The 24,687-nt window shown below is 38.2% G+C and overlaps 2 protein-coding genes across 9 annotated transcripts in view; one reads left to right on the top strand and one right to left on the bottom strand.

The window, feature by feature from the left end:
* Window positions 1–1,748, top strand: part of stat6 (signal transducer and activator of transcription 6, interleukin-4 induced) — a 192,345-nt gene extending 190,597 nt beyond the window's left edge. For all 8 annotated transcript variants that reach the window (XM_051924058.1, XM_051924063.1, XM_051924059.1 and 5 more), the window contains one exon: window positions 1,343–1,748. In XM_051924058.1, coding sequence (XP_051780018.1) covers window positions 1,343–1,481 — 139 coding nt within the window. In that variant the 3' untranslated portion in view covers window positions 1,482–1,748. The remainder of the gene's footprint in view (window positions 1–1,342) is intronic.
* Window positions 1,749–12,050: 10,302 nt separating this feature from the next.
* On the bottom strand, window positions 12,051–24,256 carry LOC114647592 (lens fiber major intrinsic protein-like). The gene is made up of 4 exons (XM_028796201.2): window positions 23,630–24,256; window positions 21,500–21,664; window positions 20,896–20,976; window positions 12,051–12,776 (listed from the first exon to the last, which is right to left on the bottom strand). Exons 1-4 carry the CDS (start codon window positions 23,987–23,989, stop codon window positions 12,591–12,593), a joined length of 792 nt encoding a protein of 263 aa, XP_028652034.1. The 5' UTR covers window positions 23,990–24,256; the 3' UTR covers window positions 12,051–12,590.
* Between the last annotated feature and the right edge of the window lie 431 nt (window positions 24,257–24,687).

Genomic DNA, 24,687 nt, shown 5'->3' with positions numbered 1-24,687 from the left:
CTCACACCTGCCTGCTGCCATTCCTGAGCAAGGTCTGCACTGGTGGTGCCCCAATCCCACAGCTGAATCAGCTTTAGGAGACGATCCTGACACTTGCTGGATGTTCTTGGGCGCCCTGAAGCCTTCTTCACAACAATTGAACCCTCTCTCCTTGAAGTTCTTGATGATCCAATAAGTGGTTGATTTAGGTGCAATCTTACTGCCAGCAATATCCTTACCTCTGAAGCCCTTTTTGTGCAAAGCAATGATAGTCCTTTTGTGACAGGGCTGACATGCAGTGGAAATGGGGTTTTTTTTGGGATTAAGTTCATTTTCATGGCAAAAAGGGACTTTGCAATTAATTGCAATTCATCTGGTCACTCTTCATAACTTTCTGGAGTATATGCAAATTTCCATCATAAAAATTGAGGCAGCAAACTTTGTGAAAATTAATATTTGTGTCATTCTCAAAACTTTTGGCCACGACTGTATTTCCAACAGTGAACATGGTCAGGCCTTTAGATGTGTCCATAGAGTACAGTCTTAATGCTTGTTCCATTTACTTGGCTGTAAAAAATGAGTATTGAAGTAATTTTAAAATGTTAAAATTGGTATTTTGATGGCGGCACGGTGGCGCAGTGGTAGCGCTGCTGCCTGGCAGTAAGGAGACCTGAGTTTGCATGTTCTCCCCATGTCTGCGTGAGTTTCCTCCAACAGTCCAAAGACGTGCAGGTTAGGTGCATTGGCGATCCTAAATTGTCCCTAATGTGTGCTTGGTGTGTGGGTGTTTGTGTGTGTGTGCCCTGTGGTGGGCTGGCGCCCTGCCCGGGGTTTGTTCCTGCCTTGCACCCTGTGTTGGCTGAGATTGGCTCCAGCAGACCCCCGTGACCCTGTGTTAGGATATAGTGGGTTGGTATTTTGATACTTTTGACAACCCTGGTTCTGGGAGTGTTCTTCTCATGGTCTTCCTGGTGTCAGCTTCTGTGGGTACCATCATCTCACTGTCCTGATTTACTTGTTCATCAACATCACAGAGCCACTTTAGTCTTTCTTACTTCCTTTTCGGGTGTTTAAATACCACGGGTTGTGTCTGTCACTATACTCTTTCCACTAACCTCCCAGAATGCCCCATTCTTACAGTTCTTGTTGTTGCCTGTAGACTAGTCTTAGAAGCACTTTTTTGCTGTCTGTCATTCAGATCTTCGCGTCATGCATGCCATGTCAATATAGTTGTCATGCTGTACATTTTCAGAATTCATACATTTATCGTGACAAGTCATTTTGGCAAACTCAAACAAAAAAACAATAAACCAAAGGTTCCTTCTGTGCCTTCTTACTAACCTTTGCCATCTTTCGTTTGTAGGTTGGATGGAGACTTGATGCCCCCAAGCAACTGGGAGATTGGAGAAATGCTAGCTGTGGAGAGCACCCCTATGGACACCGACTTCTTAACACAGAAGAGATGTCATTGTGCTCAGAGCAGTCAGTGCTCCCACATCTGAGCCCTGCTCTTCTGCCTCTTTGTAAGGGTTTGGTTAAGCAAATCTGGACTTTAATCTGAAAAAGTGGGTTCGATTTCTGGAAATCGCGATCGCGCTCTCACCCACAACTGCATGGACAGCTGAACTGTGGACTCAGAGTGGGTTCCGTCATTGTAAATTGAAATATATCTGATTGTCAACTGGAGATTCAGCCTGCTTCTCATTTTTAATATCATGCCTGTGTTTATATCTTTATACATTTAAATTTCAATAAAAATGTAACGTGGAGGTGTTTGTGTATATTTTTGCCATGTTTGTTGGAATTATTAGGGAAATTGTTAATCACTAGTGCTCCCTTTCCCTTGCATCTGCTTTGTTTGCTTATGATGGGCTTGAGGAGTTGTTAACATTTCATTTTTCCTTCAGTAATCTTTTTCTGTTCTTCGTGGATTAAATTGTCCCAATGTGATTACTGTGAGTGGGGCTACTTCCTATTTATGGACAGCCCATTCCGAACACCAGGCCCACTGCTTTCTGTACAGTCGAGTACTGAGCTGGGGGAAGAACTCTTTCTTGCTTGGGATCTGAGTATTTCCAACACCTTAATACCAGACTGGTGCGCCTTTCTCTGGTGATTTGTACAAAAGACTGCTGCATAGTTTTATGTTGGGATATTTTTCAAAGCTCCCACATGAAATTCACTACTAAAAGATAAAATAAACTTGACTGTTCCCTTTAATATTTTTATGCTTTGAGGTAATGATTAGTGAGCAGCAGTATGGTTTCATGCCAAGAAAGAGCACCACAGATCTAATGTTTGCTCTGAGGATGTTGATGGAGAAGTTTAGAGAAGGCCAGAAGGAGTTGCATTGCATCTTTGTGGACCTGGAGAAAGCATATGACAGGGTGCCTCGAGAGGAGCTGTGGTATTGTGTGAGGAAGTCGGGAGTGGCAGAGAAGTACGTAAGAATTGTACAGGATATGTACGAGAGAAGTGTTACAGTGGTGAGGTCTGCGGTAGGAGTGACGGATGCGTTCAAGTTGGAGGTGGGATTACATCAGGGATCGGCTCTGAGCCCTTTCTTATTTGCAATGGTGATGGACAGGTTGACAGACGACATTAGACAGGAGTCCCCTTGGACTATGATGCTTGCTGATGACATTGTGATCTGTAGCAAGAAGAGGGAGCAGGATGAGGAGACCCTGGAGAGGTGGAGATATGGTCTGGAGAGATGAGGAATGAAGGTCAGGAGGAACAAGACATAAGTGGATAGGACTGGCGAGTTTTGTTGGGCTGAATGGCCTGTTCTCGTCTAGAGTGTTCAAATGTTCTAAGACACAATACATGTGTGTAAATGAGAGGGAGGTCAGTGGATTGGTGAGGATGCAGGGAGTAGAGTTGGCAAAGGTGGATGAGTTTAAATACTTGGAATCAACAGTACAGAGTAACAGGGATTGTGGAAGAGAGGTGAAGAAGAGAGTGCAGGCAGGGTGGATTGGGTGGAGAAGAGTGTCAGGAGTGATTTGTGACAGACGGGTATCAGCAAGAGTAAAAGGGAAGGTCTACAGGACGGCAGTGAGACCAGCTATGGTATATGGGCTGGAGACGGTGGCACTGACCAGAAAGCAGGAGACAGAGCTGGAGGTAGCAGAGTTAAAGATGCTAAGATTTGCATTGGGTGTGACGAGGATGGACAGGATTAGAAATGAGTACATTAGAGGGTCAGCTCAAGTTGGACAGTTGGAAGACAAAGTCAGAGAGGCGAGATTGTGTTGTTTGGACATGTGCAGAGGAGAAATGCGGAGTATAGTGGGAGAAGGATGCTAAGGATAGAGCTGCCAGGGAAGAGGAAAAGAGGAAGGCCTAAGCGAAGGTTTATGGATGTGGTGAGAGAGAACATGCAGGTGATGGGTGTAACAGAGCAAAATGCAGAGGACAGAAAGATATGGAAGAAGATGACCCGCTGTGACAACCCCTTACGGGAACAGCTGAAAGAAGAAGAGCAAACAGAACTTAAAGCGAAGTTGAATGTTTGTAATTCATAGATGCTCTTTTCTGTCATTTCAACCAAATACAACAGGAAATGTTCTTTTTCAGAGATGGCTGTACAGTTATTGGCATCACAATAAAGAACATGCCAGTGGAAAAAAATACTCGGCATAATTCAGGTCTAAATCTATTCAAGCTGTTAGACACATGTTGCAGGTTAATGAACAGTGAAGTACTTTTTAGCAGTATACAGGTTTGAAAACTGCTACAGAAAAAAACAATACTGTGGTATTAAAATATGGAGCTACCTGTCCTCCCTGTGTTCATGGTAATCGTACATCCCAAAGAGCTATGAACTCAACAGTGTGTATGAAGGCCGAGAGGCCTCATTTAAAAAACACGAAGTGGAATCGACTGTAAAAATATACACAAACCAACAGAAAAACAGGAAAATGCATAAGGCAAAAAAAAAAAAATCAAATTTATAAAACCTGTTATATGCACATTTCTATACAACCTACCCTTTGTAAATCACAATCACCTTGTAAATTCAAACTCATACGTATGCAGTCACAATGCTGTAGATGTTCATTGGCTGGTAGAGCATCCTTCCTCATGACGTGTCGAGACTCCACCACATGCATTCGAGAACATCTGTCTGCATTTTGTAACTGAGTGTGCTACATCATGCGCGGTATTATTGTGCCCCTCCTGTGTGTTCTGGGGATCCGGGAAAGGCGTAAAGCACCAGCACACGAGTGGGTAGCCACTATTACCTGGCACATGTAAAGATATGTCAGATGATACAACAAACAGTATAAAACTTATGAAAAACTGAAGTGCTAGTTTGCTTCAAAATAAATGAATAACTAGTTGACCAAAGCCTTGGAGACGTGATTTTTGTCAGCCTCATCTTGGCATCAGAGATGACTTGTGCGTTAACACAATCATCCTTATTAGGTGTCCTTATTGTGATGCGAGTGCAGTAAAGTGCTCTGATTATGTTCAGAGAAGTAGACACTGCTGCAAACTGCTGTTTTGTGTTGGCAGAAATATGCTTTATGTAGATGCACCCACAAAATATGACAACTGGAGGTAGAGCCTTGCTGGCTAGCTAATGGCTTCCAGCTCAGTAAGCATGATGGAGAGAAGCTTGACGGAGATATTTACAACTTGTTGGCCAGTTCTGAGAAGTGAGAACAGGTAGCTGATGTAAACTGATGAAGAAACCAAGAAGTTCTTCAGTGCAAACACTCGACATTGGCCCTCTTAAAAGGGAACTGAAATACAGTCACCAAGTTGATCACTTTTGAGATTTAATATGTTTGTCACGTAACACACATTATAATTACCACTCAGTGATATTATTACAGTTCATATCACTGAGCTGTTATTATAATGATTATAATAATGTCTGTAAGTTGTTGTTTCAGCTGGTTTGGTGGCATTTCCCCCACTTTATCAAGAGTGTCGTCATTTCAGTTTCTTCGAAATGTTTTGTATGAGTGGCTCATACTTGCCGTAAATATTGAAAGTACAGTCGTGGCCAAAACTTTTGAGAATGACACAAGTATTGTATAAGTTTGCTGCTTCAGTGTTTTTAGATCTTTTTCTCAGATGTTTCTATGGTATACTGAAATATAATTACATGCATTTCATAAGTTTCAAAGGCTTTTATTGACAATTACATTAAGTTTATGCAAAGAGTCAATATTTGTAGTGGTGGCCCTTCTTTTTTTCAAGACCTCTACAATTCACCCTGGCATGCTTACAATCAACTTCTTGCATAATCAAAGCTTGGAGTTTGTCAGAATTTGTGGGGTTTTGTTTGTCCACCCGCCTGTTGAGGATTGACCACAAGTTCTCAATGGGATTAAGGTCTGAGGAGTTTCCTGGCCATGGACCCAAAATGTAGATGTTTTGTCCTCCAAGCCACTTAGTTATCACTTTTGCCTTATGGCACGGTGCTCCATCTTGTTGGAAATTGCATTGTTCATCACCAAACTGTTCTTGGATGGTTGGGAGAAGCTGCTTTCGGATGATGTTTTGGTACAAATCTTTATTCGTGGCTGTGTTCTTAGGCAAAATTGTGAGTGAGCCCACTCCCTTGGCTGAGAAGCAACCCCACACATGAATGGTCTCAGGATGCTTTACTGTTGGCACGACACAGGACTGATGGCAGCACTCACCTTTTCTTCACTGGACAACCTTTTTTCCGGATGACCCAACCAATCAGAAAGGGGATTCATCAGAGAACACGACTTTACCCCAATCCTGAGCAGTCCAGTCCCTGTACCATTTACAGAATATCAGTCTGTCTCTGATGTTTTTCTTGGAGAGAAGTGGCTTCTTTTCTGCCCTTCTTGACACCAGGCCATCCGCCAAAGCTCTTTGCCTCACTGTGCGTGCTGATGCACTCACACCTGCCTGCTGCCATTTCTGAGCAAGCTCTGCACTGGTGGTGCCCCGATCCCGCAGTTGAATCCACTTTAGGAGACGGTCCTGGCGCTTGCTGGACTTTCTTGGGCATCCTGAAGTCTTCTTCACAACAGCAGTGGAAATGAGTTTTTTGGGATTAAGTTCATGTTCGTGGCAAAGAGGGACTTTGCGATTAATTGCAAATCATTGGTCACTCTTCATAATATTCTGGAGTATATGCAAATTGACATCATAAAAACCGAGGCAGAAAACATTGGGAAAATTAGTATTTGTGTCATTCTCAAAACTTTTGGCCACAACTGTAGAGAAAGTGATTATAATACAAAGAGCACGCTATGTCCTTTGAGATTTTCCTCTTGTGGTACACTCCTATTCAAAAGTCTTTTCCTCCTGTGTAGATAATGAAAATCCTCTTGGTCGAGTGATTTGGAATATTTGGATATTTGCAAGGTGGTGCTGTGATTGTAGTGCAGAAACATGCAAAAAATAAAAACCTGTAAATACATTATACCAATGGGACCACCATTCTGTAGACTGTGTACAGCATAAGGTTTAATAGAGACAGTGTGCCATTTATCATCAAGAGACTGTAACTACTGGCCTGTACTGGTACAGATGTTCATGTTCTCTCCAACAGGAAGAAAAGTTTTTGGTTATTAAAATATCTACAAAAAAGCAGGCAGTGTGGTGTAGTGGTTAAGGCTTTGGCCCTCAAACCCTGATGTTGCCACTAACGCTATGTGACCACGAGGAGGTCACTTCTCCTGCCTGTGTTCTCATCCGGAAAACAAAAGAAATGAAACCAGTTGTATCTCAAATGTTGCAAGTCACCTTGGATGAAAGTATCAGCCAAATAATTAAATGTAAATTACAGTAAAGGTGCTCTTGATGTTCCCAACATGCCAGACAAAGTGCAATGAAGTCATTTAGGCTGGGAGCATGTGCTGATACAGACACCCGCCACACGACAAACCAACCGGATTGGGACCCAAGTGCAGCCGAGCAATGGGTGACACCTCCGCACCACACTGGAAAAGGGTAAGGTTTTTTTAACATTAGCTGGCATTTAGAGTCAACAACAGTACACGAGATTGGCACTGTTCTGTCTTATTCTTCTGAGACAGGCTAAGGATTCTTCATAACTCTTACTTGAAATGAAAGGGCTCAGAACAAAAAAAAAAAAAATGAATGACCTGTGCAACAATAAAATTGCAGCTTCTTACACTTTAGTTGCTAACTACAGTTTTTATTTAAATGACACAAAGGTGGCTCTGTGTGGCTTTCAAAATATTTATTTTGCTTTAATCAAAATTTCCTAGAAGTTTACAACTTTGATCTAAACATTTAATGATGAAAGAGTTCTTAAAAGAAAGATCTGAATTTTACCAAGATCCAAAAAAAAAAAAGTGGTACACACACAAGAGAAGATTAAAATTCACTGTGGAACTCTGAAGTCTCTAAAATGACAGCATAACACTCAGGTCTTTCTGAAATACAAGTTGCCAAAATGGTCACGAGCCAAAACTGTTCACAAGGAGCACGCAGGCTGCCAACCTCATTTCAGCCAGCTGCTAGGGACAAGAGAGGCAAAATGACGCACATGTTTCAAAAGAACAAACACGCAGCCTGAACACACGGCCTGCTGATGTCTTGGTTTTACTTTAAACATCTGGGCCGTTGTCTCTCCAGCCTACAGATGAAGTGTATTAGTAGAAGTGTGCATGAGGAGAACTTCTGCATCTTATCTACCTTCTGATCAAGAGCATGAAAGGCACCGTGTAAACATGTCAACAGCAGTTACCAGTGACTTGGCATGGCTAGGTAGTAAACCTCGATGTTACTAAATAGCATGCTTATAACCTGTTAACCACTACCGACACACTTGAATAGTCAAGGAAGCAACTGGTGGAGCCTAAAAAGCTGGAGAGCCCTGTTACTTGGGTGTAAACATCTGGGCAGCTGATTTATAAAAGTAAGCACATGTGTGCTTGATGTAAACACGTGAGCAGCTGCCTTATGATCATACGCCTGGAGAGCAGCAGTAAAGGGTGTACATGTCTGTGAGGCTGCTTTATGCAGCTCAGGACAAGTCCATGATAGCCTCATATGATTAAACACGTACAGTATGGACATAGTATTTGTGAATTTCCCCTTGGGATTAATAAAGTATCTATCTATCTATCTATCTATCTATCTATCTATCTATCTATCTATCTATCTATCTATCTATCTATCTGTCTGTCTGTCTGTCTGTCTGTCTGTCTGTCTGTCTGTCTGTCTGTCTGTCTGTCTATCTATCCATCTAGTATTGGTGCTAAGTGTGGGAGACTGTCTAATAATCACATACCTGTGGAGTGTAAAGATCTGAGCAACTGCTTTACGATCACCCACTTAGTGCCGGGGCTGCTTGTTGTAAACATCAGGGTGTCTAGTTGATATAAGGACCTGGTAAGCTGCCTAATACAATTAAACACAATGGCGTTAAAGTGTCTCCATCCTTTTCCTACCTGCACTCTAAACCACAATATTTCTAGTCGTGTTATTTTATTTTAAACCACTGAGATTTATTAATTTGGTACCTCCATTTTTTTCTTAAATAGCAGGCCTTGAGAATCATAGTAAGAACAATTATTTAACTGCAACCCCATTTGACTTTTTGCTGAAATACAGCTTCCTCTAAAAAGCACTATTTGGGGGAAAGTTTGCCTTAGTTTAGCCCTTTTGATTTTAAAAATCTAAAAAAAATTTTACATGGACTTGAATTAAAGCTATGTTGGCTGTTCAACCCCACCATCGACAAGCAAATCACTTAACACGCCACTGCTCACATTGACCTGGATTTGAAAGCTGCTCTTGATAAATATTTTTGGTTATCACCTACCCTAAAAGTGTAATAAGCTTGCTAGAAATATTACTTTTTCATCAATTTGATCCTTTTTAAATGTTCTTTATGCCACTGGACATTGCACAGAAGCCAATGAGGAGAAATTCAAGTTTGTAACTAAAATGTTCACAATTTTATCTCTTTGGAGCAGACACAATTTTAGTACCGTAAAACTAAAACATCTAAACAGAAGCTGTTATTTAGCTCCTGGGGGGATGCAACCCCCTGCCGTACAGTTTTTGCTTCTTAAAGTGCATTGTGATGATACCTACTGTGAATTTTTTTGCCAACCTGACAATTTTTTATTGGGTTTATCAAGAAAAGCACATTGGGAATCTGGTATCGGAGTTTTAAACCTTCAAAAACAATACAAAGGGTGAACAGAAATACATGAAGAAACTTAGGAATGATCTGTTCAGTTGTCACGGGAAAAGATCTGATATATTTTTCACTAAGGAATAATGTTTCAAGTCATTTCTTTATTTAAAGTAGGGTTCAAGGAATGAGTACTGCATTGCTAACTATTCATGCAGCGTGCTAACTGTCTGCAGTGAGAGAACATGCTGCAGGACTTCTCTGCTTGGCAAAACTTACAATGTCAAGATAAAGTTGGGAAGTAAATGCAGGTGGCTTGCTAATGCTGTTGCTAATGTTTACATTAAGCTGTTGATCGTGACTCCTGTTCATCTATATACAATTACACAAAATATCATCATCTCAGACATTACCTACCAATGTTTAACAAACAGCCCTGCCTACTGATGTGTGTGGCCGTGTTCACCAAATATAATGGTACAAAGTAGAAGGGCTCAGTTAAGTCAAGGTCTTAAAGCAGCTAAATCCCAGTGGTGGGCCTCATAACAGTTTGATATTATTTTTGACAGTCGAGTACCAAGCCCCTAAAACTCACTGACCTGACATTTCACTTCCAGGTATTCATTAGATGAGACAGCACAACTTCACAGGACAGATAAGAACTGACAAAAAGCACCGTTTCAAAGAAGCCTAAATAGAACACAAACAAGACGGGTTTACACCAGAACTCTAAAAACTCTACAGACTGACTTTGTGTAGTTTCTGGCTGCATGGAAGAAAACAGTCTGAGGTTGGCAGCTTTTTTTTTTTTAAGTATGTGTTGGAATCTCGAAATCAAAAAAAAAAAAAAAATACAGAAATGTAACTTAAATACGGAATACTCTGATCTGAGAATAATGAATCCCAAACACCTGAGATGAGTACACATAATCTCCTCAATAGGACACATGCACACTCATTGTATGCACAGCAGCAAGAGTTCTGTTCCCTGCTGCCGGACGTAAAACCAGAAAACCACTGCACTGTCACCCTCAGCCTTCCAAAAGCACAGCAGCGTTGGAGAGCTGTCAAAGCCAAGCCAGACGAATGAGCCTATAATGGCAAAGAGTAAGAGAATTTTTTAATGTGACTTCTCTTATACTGAGTAATTGCAAGAGATGTAAATGTAAACCATTGATATTTATTTAAAAAGCAAAGGCAGCAGATGAACCAAAAAGTGTAGAAATGCAGCTGTATTTACCATAAATCGTAACACAAAATAAGAATCTGCCTACTTATACAGTGTCTATATATACACATATACATATGGTATATGTGGCCATGTGAATAAAAACGTGCAATGTCTCGGTTGAGAAGCGGTGATTCTTATTTTTGTGTCAGTGCCACTTGGACAAAAGCTGAGAATGGCTCAATGCTTGAAAAGTGATACCTTATAGAAACACTGATAATGTTTCCATGAAAATACCCACACAGCAACCTGTTACATGGTGTGTGTACAAGTCTAGAATTATTAATCAAAACAACATTGTAGTGGATCCATCAAACATTAGAGGCACAAAGTAATCTAGGAAAAGATAGGGAGGGTATGCCTGTGGATAGTGGAGAGAAAGCATCATGCACAGTGGATGAGATTAGTTTTGGGGTCAATGTAGGTGACAGAGATCACACATCATCAGCACCTCTGTGATCTTCACTAACACTAGTGCTTTTATAGTTTCCACAATCAAGAGGCATACAGACATCTATTAAATGTTGTCCTGGATGGCACGATATTGTAGTAACGTGGCAATTAATGTCTTTTCTCTAAAATGTGTGAATGAACATGGTTGCAAACTCCTCTATGCAATATACAAAGGTTCAGTTTATTTGTGACTGTATCTTTTATAAATACTATATATGATATTATATACACACTATAGTGTACAGTAAAGTGTCATATTTGTTTATTTATATAACATTATTAAATCCTCCTAATCCAAATCAGGGACACTGGGGGCCAAAACCAACCCTAAATGAGGAGTTCACACAAACGGCCACAGTCACAGAGGGAAAACTTAGAAGTGACAATGAACCTAACATGCACATCTTTGGGATGCGAGAGGAAAAGTGAAGTACCCAGAGAAACTTCCACGCAGATACAGTTCAAACATGCAAATTCTCCAAAGAAGGCTGGGTGATAGATTCAAATTCAAGATGCTTGATCTGTGAAACAGAAATACAATGGCATGCTGTATACACCTATATACTCGTTATATATTTATTTATAAACTATATACTGTATATGATAAATTAACCTGTCTAAAAATATGACCAGACTTTCGATGATGGATTTTAAATCACAAAAACAAATATCTTATATTCAGCTGAACACAGTGGGCCATCAGACCACAACGACTCCTCCCTGCCCAACCAAAATATCAAAGGATTACACAGATTAACAGTTTGATCTCAACTTTGGCTTTGAAACTTTACTCCATGTAGCAGAAAAAATCCTTTAATCCTTTGTTGGAGATTTAGTTATGCCTACTGGACAGGGCAGAAGAAGGTGTAAATTTACAAACTATACTTATATATGTTCATTCATCCATTGTCTAACCAGCCCAGTACAGGACAACAATCAGTCCTTTTGTATACACCAACATTAACTCACATGGCATCAATTTAGACTTGCCAATTAACCTAACACACACATTGTTGGGATGCTCGATTAAAACAAAAGTACCTGGAGAGAAACCATTACAGACACAGGGGAAAGTGCAAATTGTATGCAGAATGTGACTCGCTTGGTTTTTGAACCCAGGAATCTGGAGCAGTAAGTAAGCAGCATATATATATATATATATATATATATATATATATATATATATATATATATATATATATATATATATATATATATATATCTTATCTGCATATTAACTAGTTTATGCAGTTCAGTGATTATAGAGTTACAAACATAGATATATGGAATTAATACTGTGCATAGGTATTAAGCCTATACTTTATGTATATACAGCATACTATTTGTGGGTCTGTATGTGTCTATATTGACACTGACTTAAAAATCTTATGGCACTGAACATAATAGTGTTGAGTAGAAGATGCCTCTGAGTAGGAGGGGGTGTGTAGTTCTCCATACTCCTATGACAGTTTGCAATCATGGAACATAAAACCCACAGAGAAACAGTTTAAATTCAAAAAATATATGTGTGGGGGAGTAGCATTAAGGTAAATTGTAATGAATCACCACTGCTCTTGGCCAACATTGCTAAAGATATTTATCTATTCTCTGTTTTTTCCTTAGAATTTTAAATTCCTTTATATATCCAATTTCTGAAACCTACTGTAAGTACATTAAGTTTGAATTTTTACAGAACTGGTATATACAGTAACTTAGTCTCTTGCTTGCCACAGGCTATACGAGCTAAGAGGAGTGTGTTGAGAGGGAAAGTGAGGTGGGACTGAAAATTGGGAAGGATTAATGATGATGTGCAAAGAGTATTTATAGCACTTGTGTCTTCAGTTCAATAGGGTCACCACGATTATCCTGCTGCCCATCAGTTTCTGGAGGGCGGCTGCCCTTCAGCACAGCCAGTCTTTCTGACAGACCTCGCATCCGGGGGAAAAGGAGGAAGTCATACAAAAGAGCCCCAATGGCACCACCAATCATGGGACCAACCCAATAAACCTGAAAAAAGAAGAAAAAAAATACGTCAGTCAGTTTAGTCCATTGTAATCACAACATATTTCTTTAGGATCAGGGTTAATAAAAGGAACACTAAAACAGCCCTTGTGTAATGCATTCATTTTCTGGATGTGGATATTCTTACAGTTAAAGAATTGGCATTATATTAAAAAGATGTTGTTAAGAGGAAGGAAACCTATAGAACAAGTCAGAAAATATGCATATATCTATGTACACATCCAGTCCATCAAAATAGGAGCATTTAAATTATTTTTATCAAAGATACAAATATTCCAAGCAAGCCAAGTAAAAGAGAGATGTAAATATACACCTATCTATGTATACATCCAGGTCCGTTCAGGGACTTAATTAAACTATCTTCAAAGTAGGAGCGTTTAAATTTGTTTATCAAAGATACAAATATCACATTTTAATTAAATATTTTTGTAACAATGAGTCATATTCTAAAATACGTGATAACAGAATGTAATTACATATTTTATTCAAGTTCATTGACTACAGGTTTTGTAAATATCATTTTGCAACATCGTGTAGTAGAAAAAATAGGGCTGAAATAGGGATTAATGGATTTTACAGACAGCAGATTCCAACTCCAGTAATGTAAAAATTGCAATGATTGATTTACTTTGGCAGTTGCTTGTGGTGGAGGGCCTACGGGTAATTTTAGTTAATACTAAAACCTTTTTTTTGAAGGAAGTACCTGATGTAGAGTTCAGTTCTATGGTAATGTAGTGCCTTGTTGGTGTGGTGCTTTGCTGGTGCTGTGTGTCAATGGATTTTCATTCTTTACATCTCTCTTTTAGGTGGCTTGCTGTTGGAATTCACGTGACTGTGTCAGGCCTGTCATTTTTACAGTGTCCCCTGCAGGTGGCTGTGAAGCTCCTCATTTGCAAGATGGAATTCTAGCTCCTTCTGCTTGTGACTCATTCCCAAGATGTATGCGACTTGTCATCACTGTTACATAGCTCTCTTTTCAAAGTCACTATCTACAGTGACCACATCCAATTCCTTGCAACAGTGCACAAACTCTCATTTTCCACTGCGGTCATACAACTGCTGACAAAGTCACATCAGCAGGGGACTAGAAGCGTCAGATGGCACAGTAGGAATGTTGAGCACTACACTGTCAGATGCCACAGCAGGGATGTAGAGTGCTGTGTTGGCATGCAATGCATCATGGGTGTTAAATGCTACACTTCTGTGTGGTGACCTTTCCATCATTTGTGGGCAGATAGACCCCTTTGTGTAACGTTGTAGATGTAGTAGCCCCTTGGCTCTCTTCCTTTACTGAACTGACACTAGAAATGGCATTCCAGGTCCAGATATTAGCTTTGAGACTCTCTGACTTTGTGGGCTTGGCATTTTATAGGCTCCTCTGAAGCTGGCTCCGAAGCTTCTTATCTGCATGATGCAATATCAGCGCGTTCTATTGATGACTCATACCCAGATAAGAAAGGTCAATCTGCACGACATATGTTATCTCAAGTCTACAGTAGTAGTTTCACGGTGGGAGTGACATCACTGAACATCTATACTACATGCAAACCGCACCAACCCCTAACCTTAACTTGCTCCTAATCTTAACAGTTTATAATACATGCTAACCACACTAACCCTTAACTTTAACTTACTCCTAATCTTAACCGTTTATACTACATGCTAACCACACTAGAACTAACCCCTAACTTTAAGTTACCCCTAATCTTAGACATTTATAGTATATGCTAACCTCATTAACACCTAACATTAAAGAATGCCCTAAAACTGCCTGTGTAGAACTATTGGCCTAGACCTAGCAACATTAACCCCTAACCTTAAGTTACACTATTTTAACCATTTATAGTACAGTACATGCTACTTAACTCCACTAGCCCCTAACCTTAAATTACCACATGCTAACCTCAAGTTTCACAATAAAACTTCTGGTGTAGAACTGCTGGGCTAGACTTAACAATACTAACCTCTAGCCTTAAGTTACCCCTAATCTTAATCATTTTTACTACATGCTAACCACACTAACCCCTAACCTTAACTTCCACCGTGAAACTGCTGGGCAAGACCTGCGGTGACATGCTACGTCTCTGCAGTTGGTTATCAGTGCATCAGACTGATGTTTAAGTCGGCTGCAGGGTTACCAGGTTTGTGGTTCTCTCACCCAATTGGCTAATTTTGATCATTGTCCACAGAAAAAAAAAGGGGCTTTCACAGGTTGCATTTTTAGGCTACTTTTTTAAAAAACAAAGGGGTATTTTGAGCTATTTTTCAATCCCCTCCACTGCATTTTTATCATGTTTTTCATTCATCTGGCACCCTTCTCCTGCTATTTTCAATCGTACATGTCCTTTAAAGTTGGCTGTGTAAAGGTATATACCCATTCAATTCCTCTGAAATATCTCTGAAGGAACATGGGGCTTTGATGATTTGTACCTAACTCTCTCACTCTGACACTCCCCCCATGAGTGAAAATGAGTCATTTTTTCTACCTCAGGCACTGGTTTATTTATTTTTTTTATTTTTTGGATAAATTTGGTATTCTTAGGATGTCCTTGAGCTTTACATTTTTTAGTGACCTGGCCTAATATTATGGTGTGCTCCTTGCTGTATTGGATCATTTTTGCCATCAAAAGAGGCTATCATAGGTGTAAATGAGGAGTGTATACAGATTTTCATACTTCTCCCAAGGTAAATTTTAAACAGTAATCAGTAACTTATGATGTAAAAAAACAATTTTCTGTTTCAAGGCAGAACATTTTGATAATTCTTCAATGCTTTTAAAATTGGAGTGTTTAAAATTTCAAAAATAAATAAATAAACTACACTACCCAGGGCGCTTTAAACGAGAAATACCAACGAATAAGAAACTTTAGTGACAAATTCCTTGAATCCTTGTAAAACTGTTTCATTCAGGCAGGAAGGCAGGCAGGCAGGCAGGCAGGCAGGCAGGCAGACAGACAGACAGACAGACAGACAGACAGAAAAGACGACTACTGTACAGGAGTTTTCGCGTTTTATCCGAACGCAGTTCTTACTTAACGGTATCTTTGCACTATAATGACCTTTTTTATTTAACGTTAATGTTTCACCTTGTCTGAGTTACACTACTACCCAGAACCTAAAAATGAGTGGTTACTTTTTGAAAGATAGCTTTCTGCTACTGTTGATATTCTACGCACATACTGTATCAGTATATAAAGCATGCACTTAATTGCTTATCAGATATCCTTTCAACAGCCCTCATAAAACCCGTTCTACCCCAGACAGTAAATGGATCAGTCGTGATAGCATTTCGCGTATTTATTCAGTTTGCGTACGTCGAATTCGGTTCATTACATTTCTGTACTCACCTAGACAGACTGCAGTTCCTATCCTAAAGAACTCCGTCACTATATGTTCTGTTTGACTTCCCGTTTTCATGAATACGCACTGCACCGCTATGAAGATATCCTGCGTGCCGCTTACTGTGCTTTACTACGCACCACCGCGTCACCGTCGTCAGCGTAACCATGGTAACGCATCATTTACGCGCGTGCAGAAAGTAAGGCTGCCGAAGTGAATTGTTTGTTCTGTCATTATTAAAACGTTTCATAGGTACTTTATTAATATAGGGATTTTATTAATAGTTGTGCATGAAACAGTAACTATAAAGCTTCTATTAAATCTGCGTATGCCATGTTCTTCTTCAAAGAGAAGAAATTGGCGACCTTAACCATTACAGTTCATCGAAGCAATTGACTTTGCAGTAACAGGCGGTTTTCAGCACCTGTCCTTCCACAAGTTTGATTTACTGGCATCATTTTAACAGGTATAGTATTACGAAAACTTATAAGCAATGCCTGCAAACACAGAATAAACCATATAGCAAAAGTAATCTAGTATATTGTAACTAAGGTGTGGTATAACTTTGTTGTGGATGTTTGTTTGGCGCATGAGTGGTGCTACACGTGGTCTCAGTGACAGATCATCGAATATTTTTATTCCTTCATAGTTACGGCAATTCACCTTTATAATGCCTCACTGTGACTGCACACTTATTATTAGCCAAACGTGACCAAACGTCATGATTTTCACCGTCTAGATTTTAGGCAATGTGGTGCGGTGTCCTGAGAAATAATGGAAATATAACTACGTCCTAGTTTTAACAGAATGTCCTCGTTAAAAAAAAAGTTTTATTGTGCCGCAAACATAGCTCAGTCCATATAGACTTCAACCCGCCAATCACACAAAAGGAACGCATCCACCCCGTGTTTCGTCACAATCGGTCGTTTATAAAGCGTAGCCATCTGGTAGGAAGAAATATGGAGACGACGGTGTTAATCAATGCTGCGAATCACCCAGATCAATCTTGCCTAAGAGAAAATGCGTTTTTAATCAAAAGCGTTCCCTTTTCTTAAACCTAAGCCTAGTGATGTGAGTAAAGCTTTGTGCACTCATTGCAAAAGAATTTTTTCGATTTTACACGGTGAAAAGATGGACATTGATGATCACCTTGTCCACTTAACGTTCACAAAAAGCTATCGAGGAGCATCCGTTCTTAAAACAAATATGTTATCACACCAAGTCAATAAATTAATCTTAACAAATTAACCTGATGTTTACAGAATCACATAACTCAATGCATATAACAACCAAGACCTTTTGGGAACTTAACCAAACTTGTGTAGTTTATGAGCAAAATGTTTATTCCAAAACGCATTGGTTTGCTCATTTAGTGAATATTTTAATAAAAATAAGATTTGATTAGTATGTTGAAACTAAATGCAACTGAGTAGAATGACAAAGTTGTCTTTTTTATATTGATTATGCATTTTGCAGATTAGTTTACATAAAATGCCAATCACCTGTTTTCTTTGTCATATTTGTCTTTTTGCACAAAAGAACTTGACTCCCGGTGGATCAGCTCTTTCAAATCTGGTTCTTATTCTTCAAGGAAATTTCTTGGGAAAGCTCATTTTTTTAGTGCACTATACATTGTTTTGAAAATTTGCATATAAAAAGCATTCACAAATTTTTAAATTTAGCAGCTTAACATGCAATCTATTGGACTCTTTTAGGCACATTCTTGTACTCTGTATCTTTGTTTTATAAACACTGGAGAATTTTCAAAAATGGCAATCTTAACACAGAATCATTCTGTGCAACCACAGCTACTGATTCATTTATGGTTTTACATTTTAACTTGAGAGAGATTGTTTCTCCTTGTATATTTTCCTCTTTTACATGTCCGATAACCACTCCAGTCCCCAGTATGACTTATTAAGAGCCTCATACATATGTGAACTTGCCATTACCTCGGTTTCCTGTGCAAAACTATGAATTACCAACTCACTTCTCTTGTAGCTTGAAGTCAAAACAGCTAAGTTAAATGATCTCTGTAACCATAAAATAAAATAACATGCAGTGTAGACTTATGTTGCTCAACTGGAACAATCCTAACTCACCTATTTTCAGTCAGTGGGTAACCAATGTTATAGACTACTTGAAATTGGAAAAACATAAATACTCACTTAGAGGATCTGTGCAAAACTTTTTTTTTAAAACCTGGCAGGATCTAATCAATAATATTTTAGAATAAGCATTTAAATTGAGGGAGCGGATTCCCTTCCCCTTTTTATTCTATTTATTTACTTACTTATCTTTTCTACTATTAAAGTTTCACTGTGTTGGCCTAGCTCTCTTTCTCAAGGGTGGGGGTTGACTTGATTTGAACCTAGTTTTGTAAAGTTTGACTTGCTTGTGTGCAATGTTGTTTGATTTTAATTAATTCAATAAAATGTTTTAAAAAAACATGCAACCAAAGAAAACAAAAGGTCATCTAGCTTATGTATAATTTAATAGTAGAGAACACTTGCTAATGTCTGGCTCTGTAAGCTGTTATGCAAAGAATAGAGTAAATATACATAAACTCAGAATTTACATTATACTAAAAGCAACCCCAAGAATAAGAATACAGATTATTTTTACAACGTTATTAACTTCCAGAACTCAGCTGAATTTTACAGCATGCATACATTTTACAACTTCTATTCAGGAGTTACACTGGAGCTGTATAGATCCATGCAGGAGGCTGTATCAGATCTGAGTTGGTTTATGTCTACTACGTATGTTCATGATTTTTTGATTTGGCAATGGGTTGACGTCTCCAGTGTATGATTAGTGCCATGGTTCTTTCTGAATGAATAATCTGTCCATTCATTTAAATTCATGGTCACAGAGAGCCAGGATCTATTCCACTAGTATATGGCCAAGGCAGTAACCAACCCCAGATGAGACACCAGTCTATTATAAGGTACATTTATACACATGACTATATACATAAACTCGTGCAGAACCAATGTAGAAGTTGAGTTTAACTTTATCTGCCCTTCTTTTGTTGCATGTGAAGAACAAAGATTAGTTTTGAAGTGAAGTTTTTGCTGAAAATAGCAGTTTTTAAAATACGAGTCTGTCCTTTCCATTAGATAATTTTGCAAAACTGGGTGCTCTTTGACAAGTTTAGGAGTAAGGTAGGAATTAGCTTTGGATAGGAAACATGATATACTAACACATTAATTTCATTAGAGTTTGTTAGAAAAGACATTTTATAACTGGTGGAATACTGTTACAGTAGTTTACGTTACTAGTTGCTACGTTGGAAATTCAGTCCTGGCCCTGACATATATGTTTTCTGCAAGTACTTCAGGTTCCTCTGGATTTCAAAGATGTGAAATGTGCAGCCATCGTACACAGTCACTTTGCTTTCTTTGCTATTCTGACAAATCACGCAGGACCATTAGCACTTAAAGCACTGGATTGCAGTTGCAGATTTTATTGACAGGTCATAATTGTAATATTCAGCAGTCACTTATAGTAACGACTGCATGATTTATATATGTGCATTCAGTTTGAAATATGGTTGCTTTTATACCACTGTCATTAAACTGAGAGGCATTCAAGTAAGAATTCACTGCACTATGCACAAAACTTAATCATTTTTACTCAAGTTCAAATTCAACAACTCTAAAATGGCTCTGTGTTAGTACTTCTCGGCGTTTGACTGGTAACACATCCAGAGTTAACTCCAGCCTTCTGCTTGATGATGCCAGGGTAGACTTCCCCCTGAACTTGTATTTTTGCAGTGAATGTCTACAGGCTTTTGTTTTAGCCCATTTTAATGAAAATCTTTATTATTATTTAATAATTAAACTGTAATTTCTATTTGAAATTCACAAAACCTGAACGGGCATTTAATATGCAATGGCACTATTTAAGTAAAAAGAGAAATTGAATGAATGATTGCCAGTTTACACAGGGAAGCCAAGGCTAAGATTAGGAACCTTATGTATTCTACCACCAATATGGAATATATATTGATAACATTCAAGTCATAGTTTGATATGTTTTTGAGCCCTTTAATATTATCTGCTGTTGTCTAGTAATGTATAGTATGGAAAGTAATAACTAAAGAAGGGGTAGGAGGATTTTCTCCAACACTTCAGGTAACTCCCACCACCATAGATGTGTATGTTAGGTAAAGTGATGACTCTAGAAATTGGTATCTAGTATAAATGAGCGGGTGTGTATTCATATGCCTCTTTCCCTATGTCTGCAGTGGAGACTCTGAATTTCTGCAACATTCTAATGCAATCAGTGAGTTTGGAAAATGAAGTAACAGGATCCTGGGCCTCTAGAGCTGAGAGAAAGCAGCACTAACCATCCTGTTTTGTTTTAGAATAATAAGCATCTGTCTATTCAAGTATTTTTTGGTATGCCTGCAGTATAGTTTAGCCATCTATACTACTTCATTTGACCTGGCACTTTGCTTTTACGAATTCCCCCTAGAGTTTTCTTTGTCTTTATTTTAAATGCCTTTTGTTACTTACAGTGCAGTATTAATTTTTTGTGACATTTTTTTTTTGCTGCAATAAATATTCCTTGGTATTGAAGCCTTTGAAATAAATATAAAAAATATATAAACTGAATCTTGTTTGTTAATGTATTTGTGGTTGTAGTCTTCCCTTATCTCAGATAATTTCTGTATAAATAATCAAGAAGCTCAGCCAGTGCTTTAAATGTGAACTGTACACCAAGAATTGCCTAATCTAAATGAAATATAATGTCTTACCCAGTGGTTGACAAAATTTCTGATGAGCACTGCTGGAGCAAAGGACCTAGCAGGGTTCATTCCTGCACCAGTGTAATACATCTAGAAAGAAAAATAACAGAAGAAATCCGTTAGCATTTGCTGATATTTTCTGAAGACATACTGTATTGCCATGTTTATTTCACATAGTGCTTGTATAAAGTGAACTAAATCCAAAAGTTCAAGTACAGAACTATAGTAAAATTATTTTTACATATATTTCACAAAAATGTTTCACAAGTGGAACACTACAGAAGGTAATAGTTAGGGTTCAAGTGCCAGACTTAAGGTTTATAATCATGCTCCTTTGACTGTAAAATACACTTTAAACGGCAAAGGAGAGATGATTCTGATAAATCTCAGGCAGATAAATAAAGCAATAAAAGTGTCTTTGCAATGGGTCAAGGATATATAAAATTAATAAAACTAAATACGGTATAAACTTAATAAAACTATTTTTTAAAAAGGCAAGCAAGACGAAATACTATAAATATTGAACATTGAAAAGAAAATGTTTTTTTCATAATGAATGACCACAGTAAAAAGCCAATCAGTAATGAGGCTTGAGCTCACAACTGACACGTACCCCCAGAAGGTGGCCCAAAGTGACAGAGAAGCCAATGGCTAGAGCCGCAGACCCTATGCGCCCATTTCTTCTCTCATCTGTAACAGCGAAAATGCAGACAACGAGCTGTAGTGTCAAGAAGATCTCAATTGTGGTGGCCTGGCCCAGGCTAACTCTAGAGTTGAGCTGTATGATACAGAAAACAAAAAAAGTAGAAAAGGTAATGTTATTTATCAATTAAGAAAATACAGACTTTCAATTTATTAAGTAGCAAATGAAATAGAGTACTTTATATATATATATATATATATATATATATATATATATATATATATATATATATATACTTTGTGATATGATTCACTAATGACATTATAAGAATTAGAGATTTATTTGATAAATATGAAGATTTAACAGGAGTAGGGCAAAAGAATGGGTTGGTGGAGGGGGTCTCCTGTGCTCCTGATAACCAGTGACATTCTGTTGAATAACATTGTTTTAAATGAAAAAGAACATTTAATCTGCAGAGCTATGTTGGAACTGTACATGTAAAACATTCACTCCAAAGCGGAATGGGGGCTAGCTAAAACCTTAGTTTTAAATTGCAGTGTAAAAATGGACTTTTCATGCAATAGCACTAATCCATTAACTAATCATCAAAATATCCCTCTCGCTTTTATCTTAAAATTTTTTTCTTTGTTATTTTCATTCCCTTAGAGTAAAAATAAAAAAAAAATTAAATTAAGAAATGCCTATTGTAATATAACCTTTAGTTGTCATTATTGCAGTTTGATTCTACATACATTTTGCATTACAGTAATAGAAATTAATTGTGAGGCCGTTGTAATCATTTGTAAGATATAAACAGATTCTATTTTGACCATATAAGTAAGTTTATATTTAGATTCTCTGTCAAATTTACTAGTAATTAGTTGCATTCAACCTTAGATCATGGCCCTTAAACAGACCATGTCAGGTTCGGAAAGACCCAATATTTCGAATTAGTGATTGCCTACTTTTTAATTTCAAGTCCTAATTTCAAGTCCAAAAAGTCTTATAGCGATCATTGCTTGGGGAAGAAAAACAAAGAAACTTGGGGAGACGGGGATTGAAATACTGTTTATGTTTGATACAGTGAGCTGGTTCCAACGCATCTTTATCATTGTAATGACTGATTTTAAGTACTGTCATTCCAGATACAATCTAATGAACACTCCTTTTATAGTATGTTGTCTGCTGTCTTACAAAGCCTAAAGCTGAGTGTGCATATTCCCATATTCCTATGCATGAGGCCCAAGTACCACCTTGTACTAAACCAGGACCAAAATATTTTAATAAATCATTGACTTAGTACTGTTTGAGGTACTTCTTCATCTTAAACTCAACTGAGTGTTATATGTGTCTTAAGGGACAAATTATTTTATTCCTGAACAGCATGTGATAATAAGACCACTTTTTACTGCAAAAGGCTTTAGAAAAATTACTCTTTTACAGTCTGTAAAATGCTGCAAAACAAAATTCACTGTAAGCAATGTACAAGCTAATAAGAACAATTAACAAAAGTGTACTTTAAATAAAAGATTGCCAGCAATTCTGATGTTTTTTCTATTCAAAATACAACTTCTCAAATCCTGATTTTATAAAGTAAAAAGAAATGACTGTGACTCCTAAGCACCTTGCAGAGTGCCTTGCAGAGACAGACCTCTATGATCCCTGCTTTATTATATTTAAACTTAATGCAGTCTATTTCTTTTTAAAACATCTGATGTATTGAACTCTCCTTACTTCATCATGAAAATATATTTTGAACACCTTTCCTGTATCCTCATGCATAAATCCAGAGCTAAAGACTGTGCTACAGTGATAATGTTGCACATAGTTTAAAATAAATAATGAAATAACTGTGTTGCCCCAGTTGTATACATCAGGATAACATTTAACCAGTTACATGAAGAAGTACACAGGGAAATGTATTAAGAGATTCTTTCAAAACTATGTTACTTAAAGAGTTAAGAAGGCTGCATTTTATCATTTTTGCCCACCCCTCATCATATTTGCTGCACACCCCACATTTTCCAAAACAAAAAGACAAGTATCCCACAACTGCAGGACTGACAAAACTAATATTCTGCACACAGAAGCATTATTTACCGTGTTCAGTGCCAGATTCCCTCGGATGCTAGTGGGTGTGACTCCATACAGGACGGCGGCCCCTGCCACTGCACCAAGCAGCTGTGCAGCAATGTAGAAGACAGCACGAAACAGAGACATCTGGGAGCCAATCAGGTATGCAAAGGTGACAGCAGGGTTTAAGTGTCCCCCGCTTATGTGACCCACACATTGGATGAGGGTGGCAGCAGCCAGTCCAAAACAAAAGGCGATGTGCAAGACATTCATGGGCTCAGTGCCCCAACGTAGAGCTGCACCTAACCCAAAAAAGACGAAGAACATGGTGGCAAAGAATTCTGCAAATACTGCCCGCCAGAACGAAATAGACCGTAATTCCCACATGCTGAAGGCTGGGGATCACTGATTTTAAATTATTGTGTCTTAACTAAACTAGCAATTTAAAGCCTGCTCTTCAATAATTCAGAACAAGAGAGAAGGAAATCACTGCACCTTTACACAATCTAATTTTACAGCTATTGGTCTGTTTACTGAATTATATTGTCAATGTCCGTTTTCACTCTTTCTTGGTTTATATGTAAATGTGGAGGCTTCCATGCAGTGTACTTCAGATGAATGTTCAAAAAAGTTTGTTGTTAGTATTTTTTTTTTTTTTTTCCAAATAAATGTAGAATTTAATGCAGACTTCCAGCCCCCTCTAAAAAGGCTGTTGGGGGGATTGGGAGCATTTATAGCAGCTCATGGCTAATTTACAAAGCTGATCCAAGGGGAGGGATTTGGTGCTGTGTGGGTAGTGTATGAATTCAGACCTGCTGTTTAACTGTTTCACTTCTGTGTTTCTGAATTGTGGAAAGCACAGAATGTTACTAATTAGAAGATGAATATATTTAATGAAGGGAACAGTCAAAATACTACACAGTTTTGATACTTAGCCTCTGTAGGGATGTATAATGTAGCAATATCTCTCGTTGTGCTCCTTTATAAAAATTTAAATAAGTATTTTTAAAATAATTTTAAAAATAATACATTTGTTTTAGAAGGTTTTGCTATGCTCTGAGAAAGAGACTATAATGAAATAGAAA

Source organism: Erpetoichthys calabaricus, chromosome 3 (assembly GCF_900747795.2).
Source record: "Erpetoichthys calabaricus chromosome 3, fErpCal1.3, whole genome shotgun sequence".
In the NCBI taxonomy this organism is placed as follows: domain Eukaryota; kingdom Metazoa; phylum Chordata; class Cladistia; order Polypteriformes; family Polypteridae; genus Erpetoichthys; species Erpetoichthys calabaricus.
Note: the sequence above shows the minus strand (reverse complement) of the source record. Positions and strands in the feature narration are given on the sequence as shown.

What these genes read in the sequence shown, in the direction of transcription:
- LOC114647592 (XM_028796201.2), bottom strand. Translation starts at nt 23,989, where the DNA reads ATGTGGGAATTACGGTCTATTTCGTTCTGGCGGGCAGTATTTGCAGAA. An exon ending in GGAATCTGGCACTGAACACG is followed by an intron (nt 21,665 to 23,629) that starts GTAAATAATGCT and finishes TGTATCATACAG; the next exon opens with CTCAACTCTAGAGTTAGCCT. An exon ending in CTTTGGGCCACCTTCTGGGG is followed by an intron (nt 20,977 to 21,499) that starts GTACGTGTCAGT and finishes TTTTCTTTCTAG; the next exon opens with ATGTATTACACTGGTGCAGG.